The 18,021-nt window shown below is 36.1% G+C and overlaps 1 protein-coding gene across 1 annotated transcript in view; it reads right to left on the bottom strand.

Annotated features, from left to right (window-relative positions):
- UHRF2 (ubiquitin like with PHD and ring finger domains 2) overlaps positions 1–18,021 on the bottom strand; it is a 71,858-nt gene that overhangs the window by 34,921 nt on the left and 18,916 nt on the right. The window contains exon 4 of the mRNA XM_004004371.5: positions 1,714–1,932. Coding sequence (XP_004004420.1) covers positions 1,714–1,932 — 219 coding nt within the window. The remainder of the gene's footprint in view (positions 1–1,713; positions 1,933–18,021) is intronic.

Genomic DNA, 18,021 nt, shown 5'->3' with positions numbered 1-18,021 from the left:
AAAATTCCCATCCACAAGCCAAAGTGATTCCTTTTTTGGCTCCTGTATCCTTAACAAGCCTAGTGAAAACCTATATGACAGCAAACATAAGCCTTTATATAGGACAGTGTGTTTTATTTTGGGACAGCACTCAAATACCACCATTTTCTCATGAGTCAGTATTTGCCTATCTATAATTTCCACTCAATCTTATCTCTAGTCCCTAAAGCCAGAGTGCTCCACTAACTGTACCTCAGAATTACTCAGGAAAACGTTTTAAACAGCAAGCGTTTTTAGCTCAATGTTACGAGTACTGCTGTGTATACATCCTTTTTTTTTAACTTCCTACACCTATGTACATTATAAGAATCTCTATATAACTAATTTATGTAGATGCTTTCTCCCTTCATGATTTGTATCCATGTCAGAATTTCAAGCTACTTAGAAATCTGTTAATTGAGTTATTACATCCTTAGCCTGACAACAGAATCACACTTGTGTTTGCACAAAGTTCTAAAAAAAAGTTCACAATCTTTTTATCTTAGGAGTCAGCAGACTTTTCCCATGAAGGGTCAGAGAGTAAGTAGTTTAAAATTCTGTAAGTTTTATTTTTGCAGCTACTCAACAATGCTGTTGAGTACACAGACAAAAAAGCCAGTTTTAGCTAAAACATAAATGGGCACTGCTGTGTTCCAATAAAAATTTCTTTTCATAAAACAGTAGCCAATGGGCCACAGTTTACCCACCTCTCATTATATTACTCATTACAGGCAGATGCTTAACCTTAGATCTGTCACCTCAACGGTAAACTAGATATACATGTATCCCTTATATGTATGCCCAGTGCATAATCAGTTAACCAGGACTTACACGTATGTTAGTTTGGCTGCTTCTCTTAAGTGAAAGAAAACTGTCAGGGTCATTCTAGTGTTCGCAATGCTCAACACAACAAATGTACTTTTAAGAATTCATTCTAAAGAAAAATGCACAGAAGTGCACACACAAGGTTTTTACTTAAGCATCATGATAAAGAACTGGAAATACTTTAGCAGACTTTTTAAAAAAAGTAAATTAGTGACTATTTCTTAAATACATTTTATTCAGAAGAACTGAACACAAAACAGTGTTGACAACATTTTTCCAAGTGTAAAAAGGTAGCTTTGAAACAATGCATAGTACTTGAATCACTTGAAGAAAACATCTAAAAGTATTTCTTAAAGAATTAACAATGGAAGCATCTGAGTGATATGAAATCTTGGGTGATATTTTATGTTTTGAATCCTTTTCAAAGGTGGTTTTAAGTTTCTAAGTTAAATAAAATTACTATAAAGGAAAATTTTTGCTAGTCTTTCAAGTCCAGCAGATAGCTGGCTAGATAGACATTCATTTCTATCAATAGATCTTCACAGCAAACATAGCTATTGAAACATGTCTGTATATTATTGGTTTAGCCTAGTAGAATCTTGTACAGTAGACAAAAATTTCTCTAATAACATGTTCAATTGTTTCCAAGGTGCTTTCAAACAATACCTTCAGCCTTAAAGTAGCAATGGAGATTTAAGGGTCATTCTTAATAAAAAACCCAAGAAATCTATTAAAAAGTTTTCCTCTAGTATGGAAATTTCCATCTTTCATGGATTTCATCTTTCTTTAAATTAAAGAACATGCGCTTAACACTTAAAAATTACATTTCTTAATTCAGTAATTAAACGGCATAAGTGAAGAGAATCTTACCCCAAGAAAACAGTCACACGAAGTTCTTTTTTGGTCCTTGAGATTGTCTTCAATGTAGTGATTTCTGCATCAAACCAAAATCCTCTATTACTAGGACTTTCTACATTGTAATTAACCATTACCACATCACCAACATTTAGTTCATTCCATCTCAAAGTGGTTCTAGCTCGTGGTCGAAGATCCTTGACATTTATTTCTACAGTACCACTTTCCGGATATCTGAGGAGAAAGAATCACAGAACACTGCTTATGATTATGATTATCAGCATGGAAGACTAAAATTATATGTATAAAAGCCTAATAATTTTATTCTTAATGGCACTTAAGTAAATGATATTTATTTCTGATTTTAAATGCCAGAATAAACAAGTCTTGTTAAAATCTTAATGTGTTATTCTTAACTAGCTTGGGGAGGGAGGTGATGGGGAATGATGAGTAGAGATAGGTAAAAAAAACAAGTTATTCTTTTCTACATTTTCTTAACCCACATTTAAAAATTACTTTAGTAAGACTAGATGCTCATCTCTTCCTGAACTTGGAACTAGTTTATCCAGCTCTGCCATTTGCTTTATGCATAATAAGAACATGCATGAGTGCTAAGTTGCTTCAGTCCTGTCTGACTGTGCAACTCTCTAGGCTGTAGCCCATTAGGCTCCTCTGTCCATGGGATTCTCCACGTAAGAATCTTGGAGAGACATGCCCTCCTCCAGGGATCTGCCTGACCCAGGGATCGAACCCATGTCTCCAAAGTCTCCTGCACTGGCAGGCAGGTTCTTTACCTCTAACGCCACCTGGGAAGCCCATGCGAAAGAATTCCAGTAGAATCTTGATCTTACTTTAATTTCTAAAGGTTTAACAAACCTAAACCTGACTTGAACTTAAAAGGTTCCTCAATTTGGGGCCTAACATCTGGTATCCACAGACAAAAAGAGCAATGTAACCATCCACAGTGGTTTCTGTGACATTAATAAGATCTGTTGTCTTTATGTATTGCTTGCTAGTAGAGGGGTAAGGAAACAAGTAATTTCTGGTTCCTGCTCTTAGAAAACTCAATCTCCTCGGGTAGGTCAAACTACTATAGCAGTGGTTCTCAAAGCAGTGGTTCCATTTGGGAACATGCTATAAATGCAAACTCCTTACTCCACTTCTGATCTGACTCAAACCCTGGGAGTGAGGCCCAGTGGTCTATTTTCACAAATCCTCTCAGCAATTCTCAAGCATACTCAACTTTGATAAGCTACTGTGCTATATAGAAACACAAGAATAGTTAAATATCACAGCATTTTGTGACGGCATTAACAAGGTAGTAACTAAGGGAAGAGACCATTAACCCTTAACTAATTGAGTGGCCTACTCAAAATGGAAGTGAGCCTGAATCTGGAAGCAGCTCTAGCAGCTTGTCTCGGTTCTTCCAAATCAAATAGTACTATGCAGGCCTAGGACTCTCACAGTATGTCTAACTTATTTATAATAAATGGATATTAATCCTGGTGATATTTTAGTTAATCATTCAGTTTAATCAAATTTCTTCAAATTTTAGTTAAACAGAGAAGAAAAAAGAAAAAAACTCTCAGACTTGCAAGGGGCCTTAAAAAGGGTCTGGTCCATTCACCCTCAGTGCTGCAATGCCCTTTTACCACAAGCCTCCGAGCAACCTCTACTTGGACAGTGAGAAGAGGGCAGCTCTAACTTCAAAAAAAGTCACTTTGTTTTCACATAACTCTGACATAGGAAACAGAATATACTTGATACCGGACCAAAGATAAACACAATGAGCTTAAGTGCCAAGAAGAAATCTACACACCGTCTCCACTAAAGACCTAATCCTTGATAGTCTAAGTTGGTCACCCTGCCACCCTTTAAGTATAAAACATTATAAATGAATTTCCTTCAACTTACATAAGGTTTTGAATCCTTTATCATCCTGTCTTTTCACTCAAAATATGTTCTATTTTCAACTTGTCTGGGTTTAAATTCCATTTTAGCTTCCTACTACTGTGTATCCTTGGGAAAGTTACCAACTTCGCTGTTTTAGTTTTACCTGTGTTTAGTTTACACATGACTCTCATGTGTAAAACATACCTCGTGGTTAATTAACTAGCCCATATGGTTGTTTTGAAAACTAAAATGGTGAAGACTTTTAACTAGCTATTTTAGGGCTTTTCTGACTCAATATTCTTAAGGCCATAAATGATAGAAAACTGTTCTTTTATATGAGATCCTTTTCTCAGCTGTAACATGATCTTTACATCCTGACATTATCATATACTCCTGTGTGATTAATATAGGGAAAAAAGGGTATTTCACTGGCAAGAACTCTCCATTTGCCTATGATTAGACACCAAGAATGGAAATATTTTAAACAAGTCTTAAAATCATATATAAAATCATGTTTACTGGAGATGAGTCAAAATAAACCATCCCCTACATCAAAGGAATTTAAGCTATGTTTGCCCTGAAACTAAGTTTGTACGAGTTCAGAACAGAATTACATTGTAGAGCATATAAATACACAGTCTTTATGTATAGTGTGTAAAAGTCATGAAAATGAAGTATACTTTTTCTAATGCTACCCAGAGATGTTAAGTCAGCTGCGAAGTAAGAAGACATAGAAAGGACCCATAAAACTATTTTTACCAAAGTCAAGAACACGCTGAGGCTCCATTATCACTTTTATTCTTTTCCTCAGCATCTTCATTTACACATATCTTAACATCACACAGGATGACTCAAATGCTCTATTCTAACCCAAATTTCTCTTCAGATTCATATATCCAACTACATCTCTAACATGTATTTCAGGAGCACCTCAAATTCAAGAAATTCCCCCATCCTCTAATCTGCCGATGCTCAATATTCTTCACTATTTTTCATACTCCCAGAAACTGAAGTTACCTCCAATTTCTCCATCATTACTAAGTCCTCCTTATGCATACTGTCAACACTTTAATGTAACTCTATATCCTCAGTAAAGGCCTGCATTTCTCTGAGGCTGTCAAGGCCAACTCATCTCCCTGTTTTAGACTCCTTAGACTCCACCATACTTTTGCCAAAGACTCTAAAACACAGATCTACTTAAAACATTTTGTGAAGCCTGATAATAATGTGTTCATAAGCCGTAGAAAAACAGGCATTCTCAAACACTGCTGATGGGAATACAAACTGGTATGGTCTCCCTGAAGAGGCGAATTTGGCAATATCCAGCAAAACTGCCTATGTATTTACCTTTTGATCCAGGAATTCTATCTACTCTAGGAATCCATCCCAAACATTAAGAAACAAAACACCCCATGAAAAGACACACACATAAGCCTGCAACTATCTGTAACAGCAGGACTAGAAATAACCAAATGTCCACAATAGGAAACTACTTACTACATGATACAATTATATAATGGAAAGAATATGACATTTACTGGAGTGATACATATATATGTAGAGATATATTAACTCAAAAAACCCAAGATGCAAACAATATTTATCTTCTACCTATTAAGTATGTGTTGAAATAAATATATTTGTACATGGGCTCCCCACCCCGTGCTAGTGGTAAAAGAACCTGCCTGCCAATGCAGGAGATACAGGAGAATCCCTGGGTCAGGAAAATCCCATGGAGGGGGGCATGACAACCCATTCCAGTATTTGTGCCTGAAGAATAGGTTCCCAGGTGGCTCTGTGGTAAAGAATCCACCGGCCAATGCGGGAGACATGAGTTTGATCCCAGGGTTGGGAAGATCCGCTGGAGGAGGAAATGGATACCCATTTCAGTATTCTTGCCTGGAAAATTTCATGGACAGAGGAGCCTGGTGGGCTACAGTCCACGGGGTTGCAAAAGAGTCGGACATGACTGACTTATGTATGTACATATATAAGTGTATATATGTGTGAGTATACATGTCATCACACACAAATATGTATATTTTGACATAGAAGGATAAACCAAAACTCATTTATTTACCACAAAAAGAGATAAGAAATAGGCTAGAAGGAACCAAGATGGACACTGTTTTTCTTAATGTACTTATTGATGTTTTTCCTTTAGAACCGTATAATGTTTCAAATGATCATAAATTTATAAAATGTGATAAATCGCTAAAGATCAAAAGCAAAATGAAAAAAGTGGCTTAAATACAAACTCTTAAGTGACTTGAAAATACACTAAATTAACTCTATATTCCTAGTGGAGTTATACTTCTCTAAGGACAAAGTAAAAAATACACCAACTTTTCACTAATATTGTTTGCAATAGTAGCACTGTTAGTCTGAAACCATCATATGAGTAGAATAAAGCAGGGTAATGCTGACATTATCAGAACTATGATTCTCGAGTAAGAGAAAAAATAAAAGATTAAATGATAGCCCTTCAACTCTAAAATTAATTGGAAGTATCAATACAAACATTTCTTAGCTGTTTCCAATGTGAAGACCTAGAAACACGATCAAAGCAAGTATCAATGAACAGCTGACTATACACTCTAAAGAATCAAAGCTCCTTAAAGAAATGGCTGAATCCAGTCCTTGGCAGGAAATAGGAGAGCTTGCGACGTCCTGTTGTACCTGAGTGTAAAGAAATCCTCATTAAGTCAGGTTCAACTTGAAGGAGCTTCCACAGGCCAGAGATGAGACAACTTGGGCACCACAAAGAGCTGAGTTAGATTAAAGCAAGTATTAAAATCCATTAGTTCACATGATACTTAGTAAAAATCTCACTGACCTTGGAGGATCCTTTGGAGGATGCTAGGGAATTTACTCACTCTGAACACTGAAAAAGTTCAACAATTGATAGTTTATTCTATCTTTCATATATGAATCAACTGTTAAGGAAAGTTCTTTATGAAAGAGCTATATAGCTAACAAATGAAGGAAAGAGAACTATTACCATTGTTACTACATTTCATTACATAGCAACGATAGGTAAAGGTTATGTGGGTGCTCAGTCACTCAGTCGTGTCCAACTCTTTGTGACCCCATGAACTACAGCCCCCCAGGTTCCTGTCCATGGAATTTTCCAGGCAAGAATACTGGAGGAGGTTGCCATTTCCTACTCCCAGGGGGTCTTTCCTGGCCCAGTGATCAAACCTGCATCTCCTGCATTGGCAGGCAGATTCTCTTCCACTGCACCACCTGAGAAGGTAAAGGTTAATGGCTACTAAAACCATTAAAAGCTGGCAGCAAATTTCACAATGGATTTATCAGACTGACAACACCCAAATCTTACAACAAAAAAAGAAAGGGGAAGCAGGTATTATACATTTCTCAATGTCATGCAACAGGTAAATATATGGATGGTTCTGCATCCATAGAGTCAACCAATCACTGTTGGAAAAGAACCAGAAAAAAATTCCAGAAAGTTCCAAAAAAGCAGAAGTTCAATTTGCCAGGTTCCAACAACTATTTATACAGCATTTTCCCCCCCAAATGTTTTATTTATTGGACACACAGCACGTGGGATCTTAGTTCCCCAACCAGGGATCAAACCTACTCCCTCCATTGGGAGCTCAGAGTCTTAACCACTGGACCATCAGGGAAGTCCCGATACAGCATTTACATTGTATTTGGGCTTCCCTGGTGGCTCAGACAGTAAAGAATCTGCCTGCAATGCAGGACATGTGAGTTCGATCCCTGGGTTGGGAAGATCCCCTGGAGAAGGGAATAGCTACCCACTCCAGTATTCTGGCCTGGAGAATTCCATGGACAGAGGAGCCTGGTGGGATGTAGTCCAAGGGGTCACAAAGAGTCAGATACAACTGAGCACTTTTACTATATAGTATTTACAACTATTTACAGAATATCTACATTGTATTAGGTATTACAAGTAATCTAGACATAATTTAAATAAGAGGATGTGTATAGGTTATACCCCAAAAAGTCATTTAAGAAATTTGAGCATTCATGGATTTTAGTATGCACTGGGGTCCTGGAACCAATGCCCTATGAATACCAAGGGATGACTGTATAAGCTTTCAGGAAACTAACATTAACAAAAATGTGTTCAGTAAAGTCCCAACTGTGGGAAAACTGAATAAACTGTCACTTGCATAAACAAATAATAAGGAGAAAAAGAAAAAAGTAGGGGGGATCTGTAGGTTGAGACTTAATCTAGCAACTACATGCAATGGATGAATCTTAATTTTATCCTTATCTGTACATTCTAAGAATATATTTTAAAAACAAATAAGTCTGAACATTGACTGGTCATTTGATTTTAAGGAATCATTGTAAATTTCAGGTGTGATTTTTTTTTTTTAACATGCTGGGGTCTCCAAGTCAGGTTCAGTGATTTGTTGGGGGAACTCACAGGTCTCATTCTCACAGAAGAGCACACAGTTCTTCCCATAGCTATGATTTACTATAATGAAAGGATACAAAGCAAATTCAGCAAAGGAAAAAAAACATAAGGTCAAGCCCAGAGGAAACCAGGTACAAACTCAAGCAGTCCATTCCCAGTAGTCACACAAAATGTGCTTAATTCCTTCAGCAACAAATTCTGACAACATATGTGTTATAATGTTGTCTACCAGGGATGTGCAGTAAAGAATGCTCAAGAGTTTTATTAGGAATTGATCACATCAGCATTCAATGCCTAGCACAAACCAAAATTCCAGAGTCTCAGAAGCAGGTATTCAACATAATCCATATTTCTTTTGTAGAGCTTATGCATAGTCAACCATTTTTATCAAGGAATGAGAATTCTCCTGAAAGTTAGCTCCCCAACACCAGCCAAAGGTCAACCACATATCGACCCTTCAAAAAGTAGTAAATCTCTGGCTTGATGTTAGCTCTCTTCTGCACACTTTAAAAAGAATCCATTTAGCTATTTTCTCAGTTGAATGCTCTTAAGATGTCAACAACAAGATGAACCAGGAAAGAGTGTGGCCTTGGCTCAAACACTGTAACAGATCTCAAAAGTGCTGTGATTAAAAGTTGTCAGTTAACTGCAATCACTCCCTGTAGGTCAACAAGTTCTGTCTTGAAGATCTGAGCAGTGTGCCCACCATAGCTGCTAAGGCTATTTCTGGTTGAAAACACTTAAAATTGGGGACTTGCTCCAAAATAATCCAGTGGTGGTACCTGGGGATGCTGGCAGGGACTGAACAAGATTGGCCAGGAGGTCAAAATGAGTAAAGATAGGTGATGAGTTCATTATACTTTCTCTCAACCTCTGCATAAGATTTCTACAATAAAAAATAAAATGCTTTGTGCTTCAAGTTCAGGCAAAAGGATCTTCCCACTTTTTTAAAGTTTTCCCACAGGTGAACGAAACTCAAAGTTAACACTCAAGGCTTACAATGAGGACAAGCAGCCTCTGGTTCCAGTCCACTACACTTCTGATTTCTATTCCCGAGATGCAACTGTTTAACTTTTAGCTATTTTTGTTCACCTCCACATTTACATTTATGCAATGTGCTTACATTGCTTTTTACTTCAAACTTATTCTACCCACCCCTCATGTACAGCTCATTTGCCTCCATCCCCCTCTTTCTTACACTTTACTAACACAAGGCACTGCTCTAAGTGTTAACATTTACCTCTTAGGACAGAGATAGATATTATTCTATCCCCATTTCACAGACAAGGCAGAGAAGTTATTTGGAAAGAAGTAAGAAGCAGAGGCATGACTTAAACTGATCACCTGGCTCTAGACTCTTGCAATGACTGATGAACTTGCTTGCTCTTAAGCACATTAAACAAAATGAGTTGTCTGTACATATCAGTATTTTTTTATTATCTTGACTAAATATTAATAAGTGTTCACAGCTAACTAATGAAGTATGCTTTAATTATACATCCGCTCTTCCACAGCTTTGTTCACTATTGTGTACTTAAGTTTTCTTTATGGTTGCTACTTGCTTAGTTTTCTATTTACATATGGTAAAGAACCTGCCTGCAATGCAGAAGACCCAGGTTCGATCTCGAGGTCGATAAGATCCCCTGGAGAAGGAAATGGCAACCCACTCCAGTATTCTTGCCTGGAGAATTCCATGGACAGAGGAGCCTGGTAGGCTACAGTCCATGGGGTCACAAAGAGTCAGACACAACTGAGTGACTAACACTTTCACCATTAATTACCCCCATTCTGCCACAGCTGTTAAAACTCCACTGTGTTCAGACATTTCAGGTATTCTACTAATCTTCTGGGTTGCAAAACATTTTCTAAATACCTCTGTCCTATTCTTACCTGGACAGCTTGCTCTTCATTAATATCATGCTGGGATCTCCTATCATTACTTCTTGTGTTGAATCCTATTTCCCAAATACCATGTTTTCCTCTTTCTTGACTTAAGCCTTGAATGTGGTAGAAGTGATTAAAATGCTCTTTCATATAAATAAATCTTTTTGTTCTCAGTTTTTCCTGTGTGTGTGTGCTCAATCGCTTGTGTCCAACACTTTGTCACCCCATGGATATGCCGACCTCCAAAGTACCTGGTAAATCCAAGATCCGAACCTTCCTAAGGTTCTTCAACACAATGCACTTGCTTGTTGTTGGCTTACACTCAGGTTTCAGCTCTTTATGGCCTGCTAAGTTAGGCATCATTTACCCATTAGCTTCTTACCTTTCAAAAGTTTGCTGTTTTCTCTTCTGTGTTTTACTTCTACCACATTTTTTTTTTTTGTCCTCAGGGGCTTATGCCTTTATTCTTTTACTGTCTTCTAGGAGGGTTTAAGAAGGAGTGGAGACAAACATGCATCTTAATCTGCCACATTTAACTGGAAATCTTTATTCACCTTTACTTTGGTTTCTTATTACTCACCATGTATCTTCTACACTCCACCCATACTAGTCTACCCTCAGGTAATGCCATATTTCCTATCTCCTTATCCCGGTATCCTAGCATTCTCCTCCGTCAGGAATACAGAATTACCTTCTCTACCTTATATTCTCAGAACTTAAGGTATTCTGAAAGCTAGGTGTGCGTACTTCTATCACAACTTACACTGTAAAATACCAAGTTTTCATTAAGCAGCAGGTACCATGTTCAAACTTTGGTGTGTTTGGGATGTAACAGGCTAACAAATGTTTGGAAACATGCAACTCATTAAATGAAAAAATCTTTTATATAACTAAAGCTCTTGAAAAAAATGTAATAAATCAACTATGACCACTGTGTTTTAGGATAGTTAAGTGGCAGTGAAGAACTCTATACAGAGATAACAAAAAGGTACTTTAAAGATTACATTTTTGGAGTTCTTAAAAAGCAATCTCTAACACAGCATTCCCTGCCTCCCATGGCATCAAAGGGCTGAAGATAAGCACTACAAATTGGTTCAAGCACTGAGTTCTTCCAGCATTGGCACTGAGGAAGACTGCAGGAGACTGCATGAAATATTCTGGAAAGTGCTGGAAGCTTAAAAAAAATTCTAAAACAGGGCTCAAGATATCCCTCAAAATCTGAAGCAGAGAGGTAGGAACATATCAAAGCTGACTCCATCTAGACTGTGCCATGAGCCTACATACAGATATGCAAAGATGAGACTAGGGTCCTTTTTTTTTCTAATTACACTTCATGCCCTCCTGTTCTCAGAACCTGAAGTCAAGTTATTATCCTAATAGAGATGTAAGACAGACTATTCCAGTTAGCTACTTTGCATCTGTGAGAGTAGAGAAACACTTTGGTGTTATACAGCCTATATTTTCAGATAAACCTTAAATATCCCTAAGTTTTTTCTTCCCAGTAACATTTTCATTGCTCTACATACTCTTCAGGTATCTTTTAGAGCTATCCTTCAGTATATGCTTTATCCTGAACTATGTGACATTTTAACAAAATCCAACTGTGTTCTCAATTAGCAAATTGAGTAAAACCTGGGGAATTAAACTACAAGGAAATTGATTAAGCACAATTTTTACAACAGGTTTGTTATAAGAAAGTAAAAGTACATTTCCTTAGGTGACTTGTAAGCTAACTAATCATTTTATAAGATTCAAACTGAATTAAGCAAAGTACTGTCACTGCAACCTTCTTTCAAAACATGGCTTCCTGGGGTTAAAATGCTTAAATAAGGACAACATTCATCTGGAGGCATGTTCTAGTTTAGCCAATCTTTAATGTCATACTACATGCAAAAAGAGAGCATTTTTTAATCTAATAAGTAGCACTGCTAACTTTCACACCTTAAATGTAAAGCTTACTCACAGATAAAAATAACTTACTTAAAACTGCTTACAGTAGGACTTAAATACATACATGGAAATAAAACTCATTTGTACAACACGTTAACAATGGTGTATAACTTTTAATTGTTAAAACAATGTAATTATGTTTAAAAATAGCTATGCCAAAGGTAAATTATTTTAGAGTACTTACCAAAATAACTTGGTCTTATTAATAAATTAAAAGCAGAAAGTTTGACTATTATTACTGGATACTTTTCGAGGTTGTTAGGGAAAAAGAGAACACAGTCAAGTAGATATTTACAAATGAGTAAATTAAAGCTGAAAGTTAAGCAAAGCAAAAAACTTAACCAAAGACCTAGAATTCAAACCAAATTTCTGATTCTAATGCCTGAAAACTATGCTGCCTATAACAGAACCAATGATCTGTATACTTAAGAAGGCCCTGGCTGCCTGTTTGAAAAGCAGATTCCTGGGCTCTACTCCAGGCCAACCCAATGCAGGGAGTGGGTCTTTGATAGCCCTCGGGAAACTGTACTATAGACACCTTACCTGGGTGAATCCACAGTTTTGCTGACCATCTTTGAGAGATACTACTATAAAGGAATGATGTATAAACTGGAAAAAGTGAAATCAACTGATATCTGTAGTCATTTTAATATTTGTAGTTATTTTTCTAAGCACTAAGTTATCTTTTAACACAAGAGAAGAACAACAATAAGGTTAAAGATCTAACTTCTTCTGCCCTCCTTTTGATTTTTATCCATTCAGAACACTGCAAGTCATAGAGGAAATACTCTAAGTTTTTGGCAAACATGTCAGTAACAACCAAGAAACAATGAAGCAGACTTGTCACTGCGCCAGGGTTCTGAAACTTAACTTCTCATTTATAGCTCCCTACTCAAGATCAACATGACACGCTGACCTGATTTTTAAAAATCATACTCCTTTTCTCCCGTGAAAACCCAGAAATCATTCAAACATTTTTGACAGTCCTTTAGAAACAGATCACATCAATACATTTAAGAAAATCAGTTTTGTTACTTTACAGAACAACTTTTACTTAAAAATACCACTTGATTTTATTCAAAATTGGCTCACTGACTTCTATTTGTAGTAACCATAATCAAGGCTACTCAAAAGCATGCACCACAGGCTCAGAATAACTCAAAAAAAAAAAAAAAAAAATCTTAAAAAGACTGCTGGTGGCAATGACAACATTATTCTAAGACATTCGCCAGATGGGCTTTTAACTGTAGCCTAGCATAAGTTACCCTCCAAGTCCTAAGTGATGCTCTAACAGTTCCATTTGATCTCATTCCCATGGGCTGAGCCATGACACTGTGTTAAAAACAGCAGTTTAATAATCTATTTTCCCTTACAGAAAAAAAGAAAGCACACAGGTATTTGTTTATTGATTTAAGGTTTCTGTTCTGTGAAAGTATAACTGGAGAGACTGACAGAAAATTTAAAAATATGTAAACATAACTGTTTTATAATATTATACATACATATTTATTTATATATTAAAATATTTTATAAGCAGGCTTCTCTCAAAGTGAGAGGTAGTCTGGTAGTGTGGTTCTAAGTATGTGCTTTTCTGAATCTCGATCTGCCTCCTATCAACTATTCAATACTGGGTATGTTAGCTAACTTCTCTAAATCTCAGTTATTCCTTCTTTACACTTAGAAAAGTATCTACTCCATGGATTGTTTAACGAGGATTACATGAAATAATCCAGGTAAAGGACTTGTAGAGTGCCTGGCACACAGCATTGTATTAAAAAGAGAATTATTGAACTATACTTTTAAAAGGGTACTTCAGAATAATTTACTAAAAATTCAAAATAAGAAGTTAAGTTTGTTTCCAAGGTAAACCAACATTTCTATTCTAAATGTGAACACTATGGAACATGAAAGCTTATATGGTAATTTTCACATCATTATGAAAACTCTTAACACTTATTCATGTTTCAAGATTTCAACTTTGCCTAGCCACTGACAATTATTAAGATATAGAAATAAAGTAATTTTCATAAACATTTTCCCTCTTTAGATATACACTTCCTTGTTCAAACTACTAGAGGTTTCTAACTTACATTTCTCTTTATAGAAATTAGCTCCAATTTATAAACCAAGGTCTCTAAATTAGACCACTAAATTTAACAAAGCAATTTTAAAAAGCCACTAACATGACTAGTATTCCCAAATTCACCTTTTCAAATGACCTATAAAGGTACACATTGTAAGGATGCACAAGCAAGAAAGCATGTATGTGGGAAGATACTGAGATCTAATTCAACGTGAAGCCAAATTTAGGAAGCTTGTCTCAAAACCACAGATGCCTTTTAGAGTGTAATTCTAAAGGAAAGCCAGGACTAGATCTCAGAGCAAATACTCAACTACTATATGAGTGTTGGCCCCCACTCCAGAATTTACCAATACTTAATGGATGATGGAACAGAGAGAAGAAATAAAGTATACTTTTAAACAGTCATTCTGGAGCTAATTCTGCAAATACTACTACCAAGTTCCTTTTATATGATCTGGGTTGAGTTCTTAAGAGGAAGTGCGAAGTTTGGGGAATTCAGAGAAATTATCAAGTCAAAAGAAACAGTATGTGAATGATGTTAACATACTAAAATTGTCACAAAACTCAAAACATTAACTGGCTAAAAAAAATTACCAGTGGAGAAACAGACATAGAGAACAGACTTACAAACATGGGGAGAGGGGTGGAGAGGGTGAGGTGTATGGAGAGAGTAACATGAAAACTTACATTACCATATGTAAAACAGATAGCCAAGGGAATCTGCCCTAAGGCTCAGGAAACTCAAACAGGGCCTCTGTATCAACCTAGAGGGGTGGGATGGAGAGGGAGATGGGAGGGAGGTTCAAAAGGAAGGGGATATATGTATACCTATGGCTGATTCATGCTGAGGTTTGACAGAAGACAACAAAATTCTGTAAAGCAATTATCCTTCAGTTTAAAAAAATTTATATATATAAAGAATAAACAAAAAAAATTACCAATATATCATAAAAGATAAATTCTCCACAAACATGTTATGGACATTGCTTCCCTATGTTAGCCAAGCTGGCACAAAGACTGCATAGTGGAATATGGGCCCTCATTTAAATGATATAGATCATTTAGCTTAAATGAAATACAATTCTTTTATTAATAGAAAAAAGACTTAACAATTTTATCTATATAAAAACAAAAATGGAAAAATCAATAAGTCATATGCCACCTATATAGGTACTAAAAGATGAACACTCAGGTTCCTCAGGTATTGTATATCATCTCCAGTCTTTAATATAGTTACTATATTTAAATTGTCATATCAACCCCTTTCCCTCATATTGGTCTTTAGAGGCAGGTATGTGATAGCAAATGATAAAGGTGGGCAAAAGGCAATGAGTGAGTGGTTCTTAAATTTGAGTATACATATGAACCACCCAGAGGACATATTAAAACCCAGATTGCAGGGCCACCTACAGAGATCAACTTATTATATCTGGAGTTAAGTACAAGGAACTGGATTTCTAGCAAGTATAATGCTCACATTCCCAGCCAGGTCTACACTTTGAGAACCACTGTTCCAAGGCCATAGTTCTCACTATGGCTACATATGAGAATCCCAGAGGAACTTTTTGGACACCAATGCTTGGAAATCCCAAAGATCAATTATATAGGAAGTTCTGGGAGTAGGTCCTAGGCACTGATATTTTTAAAGCTTCTTAGACAACTAACGTGGAAGTAGGGTTGAGAACCACTAGCGTAATTAAAGAGAATCTAAACCAAATCCACAAGGAACAGATGTTTCTTAATACAAAAGCAGGGTAAGGACTTAAGCCTTTATCTGTTGATAGAGCAGCCAAGTGATGAGTATAAACTCAGTAGTGTGCCCTCAGCTACCCAGGATTGAACTCAAAGTTGTGAGTGCGGTCTGCTTTAAAACCCTGGCAGAGTCCAAAGCCAGTCTTTAGGTCATACAGAATGTTTGACCTTTGAAGTCACGTAGGCCTCTACCAATTATATATACCATGTTTAGGCACAGTGCCAATAATGCATATTGGTTAACGCACAAGCTCTGAGTCAGACCATTTAACATGTGACCTCTGGCAAGTTACAGAAGTCTTGGTCTCTTCATATGGGAGTTAATGAAACATTACAGTTATGTTAAAGATTATATGAACATTCCAGTAAGAAGTTAGCTCAGAGTCTGGTACAGAAGAGTTAGTGTAGTTAAGTAAACCTAAATTTAAAAAAGACTTAATGTAAGTACCTGTAAGCTACACTATAGACATATTAAACTACTACAAATGCTAAAGAACTGACTGACCCTTTTCATCTACTTCCACATCAGTCAAGGTCATGGCTCTTCATCACAACAGCTTTGGGATCTCTACTCTCACAAGACTGCAGTTATAGCTTTGTGAATTTAAATGTTTAGGACCCTTAAAAATTTTAAACCTTAAATAACTACAGAGAGTAACTAATGGGAATAAACAACTTTTAGAAAGCTATGGAAATATACAGCACAATATAACTAGGAAATAAAGAAAATTTTCATCTTCTCTTTCTTTGACCGTAACGACTTCATGCATTTTTAATTTCCTGTATTACCTTCCTTTTATTTTCTGCCAAAATATCACTAGGGAAAAAAAAGTTTCAATCAGGCATAGTCCTTCTCCAACAAACACACTTTAGGAGTAAGATCATTTTGTGATGTATAGAAATACTGAATCACTATATTCAACACCTGTAGCTGCTACAGTGTTGTAGGTCAATTATACCTACAATACTATAAAATGACATATATATATATACAACATGCAAATATATGTAAATATATACATATAGTATAATACAGTTATACTCCAACACTACAGGATGGCTTTAATCAAGAAGTAGTTAAGCTTTTGGTGAGGATATGGAGAAAATGGAACTTCCATACATAACTCATGGGAATATAAAATGGTGCAGCCATCTGGAAATAAACCTGGCACTTCTTCCCAAGGTGAAACATAACTGCTATACAGCCCAGCAATCCCTCTGCCACATACATACCAAAAAATTAAAATGCCCCTACAAAAAATAGTACATGAAGGTTCATAGCAGCAGAAAGTAGAAAATATCAGTGCCCATAAACTGATAAATGGATAAGTAAACTGTGGTTTGGCAATGAATTATTTGCAATAAAAAGGAATAAAGTACTGATACACAAGCTCCAACGTGGATGAACCTGTTTACTTTTACTAAGTAAAAAAAGCCAGTCACAAAAGACCACATATTAGAGGGTTCCATTTATATGCAATGTCCAGAATACACACATCCAGAGTCAGAAGATTCCTGATTGCCTATGGCTGAGAGGGGTTGAGAAAAGGGCTGGAGGAGGTGGGGGCAGAGGTAGGGGAATGGAGAGTGACTGCTAATGGGTATGAGGCTTTTGGAAGATGAAAATGTTCTATATTAGATTGTGGTGACTGTTGTACAATCCTGTTAATATACTAAAAAAAAATTGAATTTTACACTTAAATGGGCAAATTGAATGCTGTGTGATTTGTCTTAACATAGCTGCTTTTAAGAATTTAAAAAACTTTACAAAAGATTTAAGAATCCTTTGGATCTAAATCTCTAAAGTCTAGAATTAATATTTATACTGCCAACTCTTTCTCTCAAAGTACTTAATGGGGTGGTTTAACTCTAAAAATACAAAACCCTTGCTCAGACAAGGGTGATGCTAGATGAGTCAGAACAACAATCATTAAAAAAAAACACACACACACACATTTAAGTTTTATGAATCAGGTACTCTGATGTTAACTCCACGATTTTGCTTTACATTATTTGTAGTAAGAAGCTCTAAATTCAGTCTATGTTCATTGAAGAATCTATAGAAAAGGGACTCTTACAAACAGTAAAAACTCAAACCTTAAAACATTTCAAATAAATTTCTTATTATAACCTGCTTTTTATGAACTTAGAATATTTGTAGCTATAATTTTGAGGAAAAATGAAGTAAGATTAAGAAACAAATGATTTCATTTAGATTCTATAACAATGTTAACTACTAGATCTGGCTTTTGGGGCTAGACTGGTGAAACCATGAACCTTATAAGTTATATCATAATTCTGTAATGTCACTTCTCATAGAGTAAAAATTGTTCTAAACTCTGATCTGGTT

Source organism: Ovis aries, chromosome 2 (genome assembly GCF_016772045.2).
Source record: "Ovis aries strain OAR_USU_Benz2616 breed Rambouillet chromosome 2, ARS-UI_Ramb_v3.0, whole genome shotgun sequence".
Taxonomy (NCBI): Eukaryota; Metazoa; Chordata; class Mammalia; order Artiodactyla; family Bovidae; genus Ovis; species Ovis aries.
This window is presented reverse-complemented; position numbering and strand designations above follow the sequence as displayed.